Below are 16,034 nucleotides of genomic sequence, written 5' to 3'. Positions count from 1 at the left end.
TCGTTATTTACGCACAAATATATATAAACATGTTACTCCAATTACCTAGTACCATGTGGATCAGTGTATACGCCACCAGCGCCCAATACTCCGCATTCCGCCACTTCCAGTTGGCCACTTTCACGTCAATGTAGCTCACTGCCCGATGTTCACGTATTACACGGTGCACCCTGGAATGTCGATTGACATTACAAAAGTTCTGTGCTTGGAGAAGAATGCAACTCCAGTCAGAAGCTCAATATTACATGGACACGTTATGCAATCGACGAACTCTTTTTAGCAGATTTGTAAACAATAATCTAGCGAGCACTAACATGTAAGTTAAAAAACAGGAGAGGTAAAATGGGATAAAACGAATGAACATTATTAAATTAAGTTTATATAGTTAAGTAATTATCGATCGAATGTCCAATTACAATTTTATTTTCCCCCAAATTCAAATTTCAATTTAAATAAGCTTCAAATTTCTACTCAAGGCACAATTGTTTCTTTATTTGTCTCGCGACTTGAACATATTTTTAAATAATTTTGTTTTTCTTCTTATTTCTTCTCTTTTTCTTTTTTTTTTTTGCATTTCTACAATATTAGATTTTAGTGTTTAAGATAAATAAACATTATTTAAGGATATGTTTGTATATATATGTGTGCGTAGATATTGCTTGTTAAAAGAAGCATATTCAACAAATAGCGACTTATCTTATAGAAAATCCAAACGTAGGAGCAGTTTACAAAACGAAATTATAAAAAATATTTAACTCATGAACTTTCACTCGCACTCATACAGGGCCGTCATACAAAAACGTATCACCACATAGCACGAAAATAAATACCTGACCCGCTATTCCACCGTGTTATGCTATTTTTCTACTATGCTTGAAAGGAGCAAACTTGTTCTCTTAATTGACTAACAGAATGGAAAAAAGAATTCTCATATCTACTTTCTCCATCCAAAGTGCTATTTAATTTACAATTAAAATGCTCATTCAAATTCTTCCCTTTTTGTTTTTATTTTTCTTTCTTAATCACTACTACCTTTAGCAATATACCTAACACATTCGTTCATTTGCAAATCGATCAATCTATTGATGGTTAGGTAAGTTATGATAATATAACAAGAAATATTTCTGATGATATTCCTTTATAATGTTAGACGTGATGAAATATGTTAATGTACAAACAGATTTTTTATTTTTTATTTAAAAAATTTGAATACTTGCAATTTCATAAAATAGTGACAAGCGTCGTTAGAATGAATAATTACTAACTGAAAAAAAGACAATAAAATCAAAATATAACCAATTATCAATAAGTGAGACAAAGATTCATATGATAGCGGTAAGAATTTTCCTTTAGTGGTACAAAAAGGACAAACTAACCCCAGGCAAAGCGCAACTTTCATATATGCAGATTCATGTTTCGTATCACTGAACGGATATACGAACTTTGTGTTGGATTCGGCTAAATGGCCGGAGGGTGATATAGCTTTTCTTTTCGCCGGAGAAAGTACAAAAATAATAATTGCTTCATAGCAATGAGTGTACCTACACATTCAACAAACAACCAGAAGATTACGTCAGTTTTGCTGGTCCAGGTGTATACGTGTGTCTTGCATTAGCCAAAATATATACACGATTTAGCTTCCTTCTGCTGAGATGTTCGTTATTTTCGGTTCGCCATTTTTCATTAAAACGCTTCCATCTAATTTTCATTAAAACAATTGATCCAAGTTATTGAAATAATATATGAAATAATACAGAGAAAAAGTAAACACGGAAGCTATCGTATAAGATATTTCTCGTGTACACAAAAAAAGCAATGCGTAGACAAATGAATTAAAATTAATTAATATGTGTCGAAAAATAATTTGAATCGATTCATCTTTAAAGTAGCTGTTAATAAAATTGAGTAATATAGCTAAATGAGCATATCATAAAATTCCTATTACTCGACCTAATGTACAATATAAGTGTATAATCGTCAGTTTAGCCATCTCTTTCGAATACCGTTGAAAGTGTCTTTTAGAAAAAGATATAAAATATGTTCACCTGGAAATTGTTATGTAAAAGTAACGAATAAAAGAGGAAAACAAAATTGCAAGGAGATTCTGTTTATATTCGTTTAATTTATTTTTTGAAATTACTATACACCTATATATTTTGTACAGATTGTACTGTATATCTCTAACATACGGAAAAATTATGTTTTTATAAATTTTTAATCAATAGAAGAATTTATATTTTTATTCACAACATATCAATTAATGGATATCATTAGATATCCTTAATGCAGAGTCAATAATTAATATGCAGAGTAAGAATTCTCTAATATAAACAAAATTAAGTAGAAATTGAATATTGGGCAAAAATTGATTTTCATTCATTAAGGTCCAAATACAATTCCCCTTGTTTATTCATTTAGCAATTTAATAATTTCACAAACAACCGATAAATATCCTCTTAAATTATTATTTAGAAATGCTTTAAATTTGAATTAAATTCAAATGATATAAATTATAAGAAATACATATTTAACTATATGTTTGCATATTTGAAGTATAAAAGAGCGACGATTAACGGTTCATGCAAGTAAACGAGAAAAATTCCTCAGGAAGACGCGTTCAGTGATTAAGAAAGATCTACTCTGAACAGACCCTGACTTTTCGACCCACGGGCACGATGACTCGTGGACCATTGATCGTCTCATGTTCTTATATCTTCGTCCTTCGACTCTAACATATGGTCATTCTGTCGAGACTCATTCCATTTCGTAACCCTCGTCACCACAGAATGTGTCGCAACGTATTTGCAAAATACACTTTTTCAATTTTCTGTTTTCATTAGAGATCCTGCACTACCTTCTATTAAATCAAATCCTTATTTCACATTTTACTTTATATTTAAAGTCCACGTTATATAGATTGAAGTGTAAACTTAAATTGCGGCCGATATAGTAGTTGATATTTATTATTATATACTTAAATAGTTATTTACGAAATATCACGAAATTGATGGTACATAATTATGACGTAAGTCATTTTCTTTAGTAAAACTTTTCTTTTATCGTTAAACATTTAAACTACTAATTGTAACTTTATTTAAATTATTCGCGAATCGTTTTAGGATTCTAACCTATCAAGAATTGTAATGAAAATTAAAAGGAAATTACGGTAAAAATAATTACGAATGAACTTTTAGAAGCATATATCTAAGGAAATAGTGGAAATAATGTATCATAATCTTAGCATCATGGGGAATGTTATACAGCAGGTGTCTTGTATACATAAATGAAATTTGTTATTAAAACATACTAGTGTATACCACTCAGTTATATTGATTGATACATTTTATAACTTATTTCATTGATTTGCATGAAAATTTAACGCAAAATCATCGTGTATATATTCATATTTTTCTTATATATAATTTAAAACGAACTATATCTTTATAGATGGGATGTTAAATCATTATAAGATACAAAATCATTTTAATGGAAAATAATCTCGCTCGTCACTGATAAAGTTTACCGAAGATAAAAGTTATATACAACTCTAAATTTTATTGTAACCGTTGTTACGTGCTGTTCATAATATCTTATGATTGCACAAAAATTTAAAAGCTACTCGCTACTCAAAAGTAAGAAGGATCAAATAGAAAAATGTTAATAATATTATACTCTAAGACATTAAACAATTTATATAAAAATCTCTAATTAAAAAATTAATTTTAATATCTTTAAATAAAATACAATTATAATAAAATGTGAATTTCAAGCCATTCACTACTATTAAACATTTATAAATATGTTCAAGTACCTGTGGTGTTTCTTTCAATTTTTTTCTTGTGTTAATAAATTTTATGCATAGAGGAAGCTGGACGCTCGGAAGACGAAACTTTCACGCACGTACTAACGTAACCGTTCACTCACGATGTTTCACTCGCGAACGCCCAAAAGAAACTGAGAGCTCTGTTCCTTCGTCACGTAAATTCGACCTGTTTCAGGACCATCATCGTTCAATGTGCAGTCACGTTCACATAATGAAGAGAAAGATCATGTATGTCCTATTTATACATTAACTTGAAGTTACTCAAATTAATAAATGGAAATATATATAATTATATTTAGTAATACGTTGGAAACAATTTTTTGTAATCTCTACTAAGTTTGTTACGCTTTATTTAGTTTTGAAAATTTGAATATAAATTTACGTTATGTGCGTAATTATGAAATTAGAGATAGAAAAATTAGAAATAGTAATAATAAAGTAATAATAGTAGAGATAATAATTTTATGTTCAAGATTTCTTAAGGTAAAGATTATTATTTTTTAAATATTTGTATTGCATTTCTGATAGTAAAAAATAATAATTTTATAATAAAGATACTTTTGAATTTGATTATATATTTTTTACTTTCATTAATGCATTACTTATTTCATTAACAGTTCGATTATATTATTAGCATTTAATTTTATTAATTCTAGGAAGGAAATATATAATTGAAAAAATTTCAAATAATTTATCGAAATTTAAAATTAATCGATAATCATTACCCTTTCGATATATTCGATAGTCGATATAGAGTATCGATATATGTAAACATTAATCTTGATTTGTGAGAATCTATGAAAATTGTGGTTCTACAGTGTGTAAATTTATATTTACAATGGCTAATTTTACTGAAGATTTATTTGATGTTTTTGAAGAAGCAGAAGACATAGTAGAAGTGATTCCAACTCCAGTCAAACCAAACAATGAAGATTTAAATACACCATTAAATGAAAAGTAAGAATAAACTGTCTCATAACCTCTTCGTACTATGGGTATATTAAAAATAAATTTAAGCAACATTTGTAATGACAAAAATAATACACGTGTAGGAAAACTGATGCAGAAAGTGGAACTAAACGAGAATTTGAAAATGATTCTGAAGAATTTATTCGTAAAAAATTGCGACCTGATCCTGTATTAGAGGATTTAAAGTAAGATGTAACAATTATTCTTTTTAAAATAATACTTTTTGTAAAATTTCATTTGAATTATTTAGTAACTGCTTATTAAAATATTTATATATATATTTTTTAATTTTCACAGTATAGAAGAATTAGCACCACGTATCAAAATACATGTAATAGAAACAATTGAGTCATGCACACATGAAGTTGCAGTTCCACCAGATTATGAATATGTGCCACTAGAAAACAAACAAAGCAAATCAGCCAAAGAGTACAAATTTATATTAGATCCTTTTCAAAAAGAAGCAATATTATGTATTGAAAATAATCAGTCTGTTTTAGTTTCTGCACATACATCAGCTGGTAAAACTGTTGTTGCAGAGTATGTAGTAGAAGTTGATTAATAATGAATTTTAAATAATATGTCTATTATTAATTATTGATAATGTACAAATTTTCAGATATGCAATAGCATGTTCCCTAAGAGATAAACAAAGAGTTATTTACACAACACCAATAAAAGCATTAAGTAATCAAAAATATAGGGAATTTTATGAGGAATTTAAAGATGTAGGTTTAGTAACTGGAGATGTTACAATTAATCCCACAGCAAGTGTGCTTATTATGACTACTGAAATTTTAAGAAACATGCTTTATCGAGGATCTGAGGTTTTTTAAGATTCTGTTGCATTTGCATGTAAATAATATTATCTGCATTAATAATAATTTAAATAATGCATATAATGTTTAGGTGATGCGTGAAGTTGGTTGGGTAATTTTTGATGAAATTCATTATATGCGTGACAAAGAAAGAGGAGTTGTATGGGAAGAAACATTAATATTACTACCAGACAATGTGCATTATGTATTTCTATCTGCTACTATACCTAATGCTAGACAATTTGTAGAATGGGTTGCACATTTACATAAGCAACCATGTCATGTTGTTTATACAGACTATAGACCAACTCCTTTACAGCATTATATATTTCCTGTTGGTGGAGATGGTATCCATTTGGTTTGTAAACTATTATAAGCAAATTATATGTTATAAAGTAAGAAATTTATATTTACATATTTATATTTATAAGCAGGTTGTAGATGAAATGGGACAGTTTAAAGAAGAAAATTTTAACAGAGCAATGGCTTGTTTACAACATGGTGATGCTGCTAAAGGAGATACTAAAGGTCGCAAAGGAGGTATTCGTCCATCAAATGCTGGACAAACAAATATTTTTAAAATGGTAAAAATGATTATGGAAAGAAACTTTGCACCTGTAATTATATTCAGTTTTTCAAAAAAAGATTGTGAGATATATGCAATGCAACTAGCAAAATTAGATTTGAATACATTAGAAGAAAAGAAGCTAGTAGATGAAGTGTTTAACAATGCTATGGATGTTCTTAATGAAGAAGACCGACGATTACCACAAGTTGAAAATGTATTACCACTTTTAAGACGAGGTATAGGTATTCATCATGGTGGACTTTTACCTATTCTGAAAGAAACTGTAGAAATATTGTTTGGTGAAGGATTAATAAAAGCACTCTTCGCGACAGAAACTTTTGCTATGGGATTAAATATGCCAGCACGAACAGTTTTATTTACAGCATCACGAAAATTTGATGGCAAAGATTTTCGTTGGATTACATCTGGAGAATATATACAAATGTCTGGACGAGCAGGCAGAAGAGGTTTAGATGAAAAAGGAATAGTAATATTAATGATAGATGAACAAGTTAGTCCAGTTATTGGTAAAGCAATAGTACAAGGAAAACCAGATCCTATAAATTCAGCATTTCATTTAACTTACAACATGGTTTTAAATCTTTTAAGAGTTGAAGAAATTAATCCAGAATATATGCTTGAGAGGAGTTTTTATCAATTTCAAAATCAAGCTTCTATTCCAGATCTATATAATAGTAAGTAAATTATTTATTTGTCTATTAAATATTACAGTTTAGAGTAAAATACAATATTCACAAATTATTGCAGAGGTAAAGGGTTTACAAACTGCGTTTAATGCAGTTTCTATTGATGGATATAATCAGATATCTTCCTATCATGATATACGTGAACAACTTGAACGTCTTAGCACTGCATTTAGATCCTTTTTAACAAAACCAGAATATTTACTTCCATTTTTACAACCTGGAAGATTAGTAAAAGTATGTGTATGTGTATTTATATACAAAAAATATAATATATATTTTACTGTATATCTTATATATTATTTGCAACTGAAAGCACTTTTTTTTACTATTACATTGGTAATTATAGGTAAAAAACGAAAATGATACGTTTGATTGGGGTATTATTGTGAATTTCAAAAAGAAAAATCCCAAAAACCCAACAAAAGAAAACACTGTTATTATTATTGACATATTGCTTCACATTTCCAAAGATTCTAGTGAAGGATGTCCTGTACCTTGTTGTGAAGGAGAAGAAGGTGACATGGAAGTAGTTCCTGTTATACACACATTAATTTCTCAAATTAGTTCGCTTAGATTATATTATCCAAAAGATTTAAGACCATCTGATAACAGAAAAAGCGTATTAAAAACTATATTAGAAGTAAAGAAAAGATTTCCAGATGGACCACCATTGTTGAATCCCATTACTGACATGCATATCGAAGATGAAGCTTTCAAAGACATTGTTAAAAAAATTGAAGTATTAGAGGAAAGATTATATGCTCACCCTTTACATAAAGTAATATAATCATCTTTCTTTTCCACTTACTATGTCCTACTAATTTTGATACTTTCAAAATGACTTTAAAAATGAAACTTTTACTTTTCTTCAATATAGGACCCTAATGTGAATACTCTATATGAACAATTCCTACATAAAGAAGATTTAGGCAATCAATTAAAACAAGCTAAACTGGAATTAAAACAAGCTAAATCAATACTTCAAATGGATGAATTAAAATGTAGGAAACGAGTATTACGAAGAATGGCTTATTGTACAGCATCAGATCTTATAGAGTTAAAAGGCAGAGTAGCTTGTGAACTTAATGGGGCTGATGAATTGTTAATGACGGAAATGATTTTTAATGGTTTATTCAATTCGTTAAGTGTACCGCAAATGGTAGCATTAATTAGTTGTTTTGTTTGCGATGACAAATCAAATGAGATGCCTAAGAGTACTGAAGAATTAAGTGGTCCACTCAGACAAATGCAAGATTTAGCACGAAGGATAGCAAAAGTATCTACAGAAGCTAATCTAGAATTAGATGAAGACACATATGTAGAAAGATTTAAACCATATTTAATGGATGTCGTATATGCTTGGTGCAAAGGAGCTACTTTCTTACAAATTTGTAAAATGACAGACATATTTGAAGGTATGTTTAAAATGTCACATTTTTTTTTAAACTATCAAATGGTTTTATATCTAACTTTTTGGAAATAATATAATTTTAATTTATTCTAGGTTCCATTATAAGATGTATGCGTCGTTTGGAAGAAGTTCTTAGACAGTTATGTCAATCAGCCAAAAATATTGGAAATACAGATTTAGAGAATAAATTTAGTGAAGCAATTAAACTTATAAAGCGTGATATTGTCTTTGCTGCATCTTTATATTTATAATAAAAATTCCTAGAAAAATTTACTATTAATCAAAATATATTTTTTTATTACAAATTCCATTCATATTTATTACAAATTAAACTCCTATAATATTTTTAAGTTCTTATTGCAATCGTGGTAACGACAAACAAAAGGCTACTTTTGTTTGAGGTTTTTTGAAATGTAATTTATTTTTAGGAATTTAAAATATACAATGCACATGCATGGAAAGGACTTTTTTTTATAATATAACACTACATTTGTCGTACGAATGAATAGTACGAAAAAATACAGCATAAAAATGTAGTTGTACAATAAACTGAACTCATACTAACTGATAACTATTCAAAACTTGTTAAATAAATAACACTTTCAGAATATTGCAATGCTTAATTTCTACATTTTAATTTAATAACAACAAGTTACTTATCGTTCTTCTAAAATTACTGTTTCTTGAGGACAGAATTTTAGATCCATAAGAGTGAGTTTCGAATCCATAGACGTCAACTGAAATAAATACAAACATATCTTTGAATTAATTTAGGTTTAATATGTATTTAAATTTCTATCAAAAATTGACAACACATTTGTAATAAGTCCTTTGTTTATATTTAATATAATAAAATGAAAAGCACATTTATTTAATGAAAACTCAAGTGCTTACATCATCTACTTACATCCCTTCGAGGCCAACTACACAGAACTTTGTATTCTTCTGTAGGATAACCTTCCACAATGAGGAAATTAAGAAGCGTCTGTAACGGTGTATCAGACTGAAATCTACGCTCTAGAAATTTTCCAGCTGGTAACCGCACTCGTACTTTCAGTACTCCATCACCAGTTCCTTGTTGTGGTTCAGGAGGTAAACTCGATTCTACCGCCTGTCTGTGAGCTTCTTTTCTCGCTTCTTCAGCCAACCTTTCATTTTCAGCCTGTTCTTTACGTTGTTTTTCTAACTCTTCTTGTATTTGCTTTGCTTCCTCTTTTGCTCTAAAATTTTTTTTAGATTAAAGTATTACATATAATAATGCTTTCAAAACAATTTCTCCATTATTTTTAGTGTTGCTTGTCTTTCTTCCTCGACTCCAATATCAGTACGTCTCTGCTCCTGTTTTACAAAAATTTAATGAAAGCTATTATATTAACATTATATATTAATTTCATAAACATACATATTAAATTTTTGTTTACCTGAAATACTTCGACAACATGAATTAAATTAGTTAATAGTTCATTTACTCCCACATTAGCATGTATTACTGTAAACATTTCTGTGATGGATCTAGCTCTCATTATAATTACAAGAGCAGGTAGGGTATCAACATCTATATTTTCCATAGCTAATGTTGCAAATGATCCTAATGTCTGTTTTACAGATGCAAGAAATCTGTAAATAAAAAGTACATTTTTAAAGAATTTTACGTCATAAAAATATTAATTTGTACTATCATATATACCTGTCTTTATTAGATTCAAATGTAATATCCCAACCCCACACAATGAAATTTGCAGATAGGACTTGGAGTACTGCTTCACAGTTTAATAATTGTGTGCAAAATACATTTGCTAGTACACTATTATCATGATGTAAGTATACAGCTAATAATTTTCTCTATAATATCAAACAATAATAGTATTTTAGACAAAGCAATATTTGTACTAAATAATGATTTTATTAATTACAAACCTCTTTTGCTGGTTTTAAACATGATTCTTTAACAGCATCTTTAAATGTACCAGTAAAAAATTCTGGATGTGCTGGCCCATATCGTTTTTCAAATTCTTCTGCAAAATGCATTGTACCTATTGTTTCATCTGTTACATTTTCTGGCACTGTAAACGAATTATCTTTTACTATTTAATACCAGTAAGGTATCAAAATTATTGTTAATAATATAGAATTATATTTTAAAAATTTAATATTCTTACTAAGCCGCTGAGTTTTTGTAGATCTGACATTATCTACAAAAATATCATCTTCTATATCATCTTCATCTATAGAACTGTCACTTTCAACTAAGTCTATAACATCCTAAAAATAATTGAGTATTATTTTAATGTTACATATATTTATAATGTTATTATTAATACCTTCTTTTCCTCTTTCATAGGAAGTTCATTAACAGATAGGTCATGTTCTGGATAAGAAATTCCACTTTGGGCTAACATAACATTATCATTTTTTATTGAACTTGGCCAGCCTTTCCATTGTTGATTTCGAACTGGAACAGCTGTTAATGCATGAATGCCAGATTTTACATCCAAAATTGTATTTGTTCCAGGAAAATTCAAGTTATATGTTCGCTTGTTTATTTCATCTTTAATATTTAAAGTATATGTTTGAGTCATTCGATTTGATAAACTTACACTACAAAAATAATAAATTCATATAATTATATATAAAATTTAAATATTTATCAGATTCATATATATAATTTCTAAGAAATTTACTTACACATCAGTTGATAAGTCAACATCTTCTGTTGCAGGAGACATATACAAAGTATTTTCTTTAGGTAAATCTAATGACAATAATGATCTGTAATCTGATTTTGGTTCTTTCTTCCATCCATATAAACGTTGTTGACAAGGTGGGACATTTGTTTGTATCCATATAAGCTGTTTGAGATCCTCTAAAAATAATATACACACGCATATAACTTTAAATTTAATTACTGTAGATAAGTAATATAAAAACATATTAATCACTTACTTAATAATGAAAATTCTGACAAATTTATTTTATACTCATTATTAAGATGGTTAACATGGAATGTAAGTGTTCTTTCTCTCTCACAACTTTTAGGTTTACTTGTACCTGGTTTTGAATTTTCTGTTACTTCCATTTTGGAATTATTCTTAGAATCACAATTAGTTTGAGATGATAATGAATATGACTGAGGCATTCTTTCAATTTCTTCTATCATTTCTATATCTGGACTTACTTCAGAAGGTAATTGTTGAGTACTACGAGGCATAGCTTGATTTACTGCTGCCTATATGATATGATATTATATTTTTTAAAACCAACTTTTTGTTTTTAAATGTATTGAACAAATGAATTTATATAAAAAATTTACCAATAAATCCCAATTTGATTCTTCTAAATATTTAATAGCGTCACCAACATCATCAATTCCTGTACATGCCTAAAAAAACAATTTATGTTTGTTTATGTTAATTGAAGGTAATTGATACAGAATTCATATAAAGTTACTTTTACAATATATTTTCGATTAATTAATAAGAAATTTCTTAACATTTTTTTTTATTATACCACCATAAATTTAATCTTTGTTACTCATTTTTATGATTCATAAATACAATAGAGTAAAGACAAAAGAAACTAACACTCAAAAAAACATTTAAAATCAAATATAGCATTAAACATCATAAAATATAATTTAAATGGTTTATTTATCCTTTTATATATTTTTAAATATCATTAAAATTTTAACAAATCGAAGAGAAAATAAATGTAAAGAATATTGTTTTATATTCATAAATTTTTACTACTGTCAATGTCATTAATGCATACATCATAACCTAAAATTCTATTTTGTGTTTGAAATTAGTGAATAATTACACATTCAATAAATCACCTGAAAGTTAGCTAAAATTTCATCCCGGATTCCAGCCATCGTGTCGTCGTTTACTGTCAAACTTGAGAAAATATGTGGATCGCGAAACCTATTTCGTTACTTTTTAATCGTTACAAGCAACGTGCACAACTAATGTAAGCCATTGACGTCTTGAACCTCACGCTAACTTGAAACGAACATTGAACCATCTATATAGTGTTTATATATTTTCTCTTACATTACAGTAGCAAATAATTGTTCTTACGCCTAACGATACCAGATCAGATATTTTCACTACTCGAATAAAAGTTTTCAATATACGAATGATTATGATTGGTACAATCTGAAATCGTTACAAAGAGATCTCCAATCATATTTGAACAACGAGAAATACTTATGAAATATTTTTTACATTTATTATAGCGTTTTACGTTTTATACGTTTTTAATAGTAATATATTTTATTTTATTTATTATTTTAAACGAGTATGCAAGACAACAATGATAATAATTAATTTTTATAGATCATTTTATATAACATTTACATATCATTCTGTATTTTTATCAATCATGAGACACTGAATTAAATAAAATTGACAATTAAAAACTAATAGTTAATACTTCATAGTCTATATTATTATAGTTAAATAATCAAAAATATTATTACAAACAAACTGATTTCATCGAGAAAAATTAAGTATGCAATGTTTAGTTAAAACGTCTTGTGCACCCATACATGAAATGAAATACAGGCTTTAGTATGCAGTATGAAAAATAGAACTTTAATACCGTGATCGTAACAGAAGCGAGTTCTGTTCCGTCCACGTGAAATCAGTCGTAAATTTACAGTAATTGTTTCCATTGTCAAAAAGTTTTGTTGCGTGCATCGTACCTGCGCGCGTGGCCGATCGAGGAAGAAGACTTTTGTGCCTTCCACGCCGGGCATCGCCACTCTATCATGATAAAATTATTTTCATTAAAACAAGCGAAAAAGGATGGCGAGTCGCCGAAGGCTGGCACTCAAAAGAAGGCATCTGCAGCACAATTGAGAATCACAAAAGGTTTATTGACGGACACTTATAGTCTTCTTTCCAATTTGTGTCTTATTTGGCATGCGAACTTTATTTAATACATCAAATCTGAAACGTATCGATCAGAAGAAACTTATTAAAACTTTTATAGGATTTTGACGTTATAATTGGTTTTATATTTAATAATACTTAATATTTGTTCATTTTTATCAATATCCATTATGCGTACATTTTATATTTAGTTTTTTGCTTTCGTTATTTTGCATAAATACGTATGAAATATTTACAAGATAATTTATTATTTTATAAAATGAATTCTGTATAAAATGTCATTCTGATGAATATCATAATCATTTGAGAATAAGAATAAAGTAAAAAAATAAACTTTTAATAGAAACTTAAATCTATGAATAATATAAGTATTTGGTTACATTGTATAAAATAATATGTTAACCAAAGATAATTATTAACAGTATCTTTTACACAAAAAGACTTTTAATAAACAAGGACATATAACTTAATTTATTTTTCTTAATTAATATTAAAATTTATAGTTTTTAAAATTTGATGTACTTCTCCAAATTAAAAATGTTTTATTCATTATTTCGACCTTTAAATAACCTTGAGTAATTTGATTAGGAATACAATTTTTTAATTTTTTGTTTTAACATATTTTAATGAATTTTTATTGTATATAGATATAAATGAGCTTAATCTTCCAAAAACATGTGGAACAGAGTTTCCTGATCCAGATGACCTTCTTAGCTTTAAGCTAATTATTTGTCCAGATGAGGTAAGAACATTTTTTTTTTTTTTTTTTTGTGTACAATTTGGTAATGATTTTTAATTTTTTAGGGATTTTATAGAGGTGGCAGATTTGTCTTCAGTTTTAAAGTTGGGTCAAATTACCCACATGAACCACCTAAAGTAAAGTGTGAAACACAAGTTTATCATCCTAATATTGATTTGGATGGCAATGTGTGTTTGAATATTTTGAGAGAAGATTGGAAACCAGTTCTTACAATTAATTCTATTGTTTATGGACTACAATATCTTTTCTTGGTATTTAATATAATTTATAATGATCAAATTTTTTATAACAAAGTAGAGAATCTTTTATATAAATATTTATTCAATTGAAATCTATTACACCTTTAAATACACTTAAGCAAAGAAATTGTTATGAATAAGTATTATTTATTTAGGAACCAAATCCAGAAGATCCGCTAAATAAAGATGCTGCAGAAGTTCTGCAAAATAATAGGAGAGCATTTGAGCAAAATGTAGCAAAAGCAATGAAAGGTGGCTATGTTGGCGCGTTTTATTTTGAACGATGTCTTAAGTGATATTAACGTTCACTTTATCCGAGGACACACGGAGGACAGAGATCGAGAGTAGAACTCCTTCGTACTCTAAATGTGTTCCTCTCGTCCATCTTATACGTTTTAACGGACCTCTCTGCGTCTTCATGAGTGCTTCATACCTTTGGTCAGTAAACCATTGGTAAGAAATGTCACTGATGCGCTGTTTTCTCGGAGTTGTGGGATGCTTTTTATTTTTCTTTATTTCTTTTCCCTCAAATATAACAAAGGATCAAAGTTGTATTTATGTTTGCAAGTTTTTATTCACTAGTGATTCTTTGTCAAAGATAATTAAAAGTAGTGATTCATTATAAAGTATTATCAAGTAGCGATTCATTGTCAAAAATAATTAAAAGATAAAACAGATTGGCAAATATTAAAAGTTATTTTTAAGAGTACATTCACAAATGATTACAAATTGTTATTAGTTTAGATAGGTACACTTTTTACATGATTAAGCATGAACAAAGTGTATAATCAAAATTGTTACAATTTACTTTTATTTATAATCGTAAAATTCAATTAAAAATTCTGATGTAGGTATTTGTAACTATAATTTTATAAGAATTGCTGTAATCTTATTAAAAAGAATGTATATATGTGTATATTTATATGAAATTGCAAATGTATCTACAATTTCAGTCATCGCAGCTTCTCATAAATGTATCTCTGCTCCGAGGGTTACATCGCAGGATATGAATTATTTTCCATAAACGGATTTATATATATGCGTATATGTATATATAATATGTATATATGTATATATATATATCCCTGTCAAGCTCTTCATTTAAAATCATGTAACTTAACTTATGTATCAATCGAAAGTGGAATATAAGGCTGTTAACGAAAAAATTTTGTATTTTTTTGCAGTAGTTATACTATTCCTGATGTTATAAAGTTCTCTATTTCCCTACTCAGATATACTATAATCAATATCATTATATAAAACTACTATTAAATGTTATTTTATTCTTTCAAACAAAGAAATAAAAAGTAGTCAATGATGCACTGTACAATTTTTACAAAAAAAGACTTATTATAACAAATATTTTTAAATTAAAAACTTATTAAGTTATAAACTTTGTACAAGTTTTACTTAAAAGTGTAATGTACAAAGTAATATAATTCTACACCAATTTAATCTCCTTTAAAAATTTTATTACAATTCAGTTAATGAAATTAAGGCTGGAAAAGTTTGAATTCTTCATTTTTAATTAGCATTAATTTATTATACTTTAGTACAGTGTTTAGGAAACTTACAAACTAGAGAAGCGTCCTAGCCTCGATCCAATTTGCTTTCTTTAAATTAGGTCCCATCCGCGTCGAGCGTGTTGAAGGCACTTTTTCGAGCGCTTCAAGAGCGATCGAATTACTTTTTTCCCTTTCATCTCCTTTTCTCTTTCAAAAATACACATACATACACAGGCGCGCACGCGCTCCTTTTTCCTCTTTTCATACTTTCATTTTCATTTTCACATTTTCACATTTTCTTTTCCTTTCTTATACAAAAAAAAAAAAAAAAAAAAAAAAAAA

General features: G+C 28.0%; 3 protein-coding genes across 3 annotated transcripts; 2 read left to right on the top strand and 1 right to left on the bottom strand.

Moving 5' to 3' along the window:
* Positions 1–4,628: 4,628 nt before the first annotated feature.
* On the top strand, positions 4,629–8,547 carry Mtr4 (exosome RNA helicase Mtr4). The gene is made up of 10 exons (XM_017910511.1): positions 4,629–4,780; positions 4,876–4,977; positions 5,090–5,332; positions 5,412–5,619; positions 5,702–5,968; positions 6,045–6,873; positions 6,947–7,119; positions 7,232–7,663; positions 7,763–8,300; positions 8,390–8,547. Exons 1-10 carry the CDS (start codon positions 4,662–4,664, stop codon positions 8,545–8,547), a joined length of 3,069 nt encoding a protein of 1,022 aa, XP_017766000.1. The 5' UTR covers positions 4,629–4,661.
* Positions 8,548–8,952: 405 nt separating this feature from the next.
* On the bottom strand, positions 8,953–12,410 carry casp (Fas associated factor casp). The gene is made up of 12 exons (XM_017910487.1): positions 12,129–12,410; positions 11,607–11,675; positions 11,240–11,522; positions 10,982–11,159; positions 10,618–10,894; positions 10,456–10,558; positions 10,214–10,359; positions 9,984–10,138; positions 9,718–9,913; positions 9,567–9,634; positions 9,204–9,516; positions 8,953–9,033 (listed from the first exon to the last, which is right to left on the bottom strand). The coding sequence occupies exons 1-12, from the start codon at positions 12,165–12,167 to the stop codon at positions 8,953–8,955; spliced, it is 1,908 nt and encodes a 635-aa protein (XP_017765976.1). The 5' UTR covers positions 12,168–12,410.
* A 506-nt stretch (positions 12,411–12,916) lies between these two features.
* Positions 12,917–14,848, top strand: UbcE2M (NEDD8-conjugating enzyme UbcE2M). The gene is made up of 4 exons (XM_017910527.1): positions 12,917–13,167; positions 13,836–13,930; positions 13,993–14,199; positions 14,343–14,848. The coding sequence occupies exons 1-4, from the start codon at positions 13,065–13,067 to the stop codon at positions 14,481–14,483; spliced, it is 546 nt and encodes a 181-aa protein (XP_017766016.1). The 5' UTR covers positions 12,917–13,064; the 3' UTR covers positions 14,484–14,848.
* The last annotated feature ends 1,186 nt before the right edge of the window (positions 14,849–16,034 follow it).

This window comes from Eufriesea mexicana, unplaced genomic scaffold (genome assembly GCF_001483705.2).
Source record: "Eufriesea mexicana isolate 0111107269 unplaced genomic scaffold, ASM148370v2 scaffold106, whole genome shotgun sequence".
Lineage (NCBI taxonomy): Eukaryota > Metazoa > Arthropoda > Insecta > Hymenoptera > Apidae > Eufriesea > Eufriesea mexicana.
This window is presented reverse-complemented; position numbering and strand designations above follow the sequence as displayed.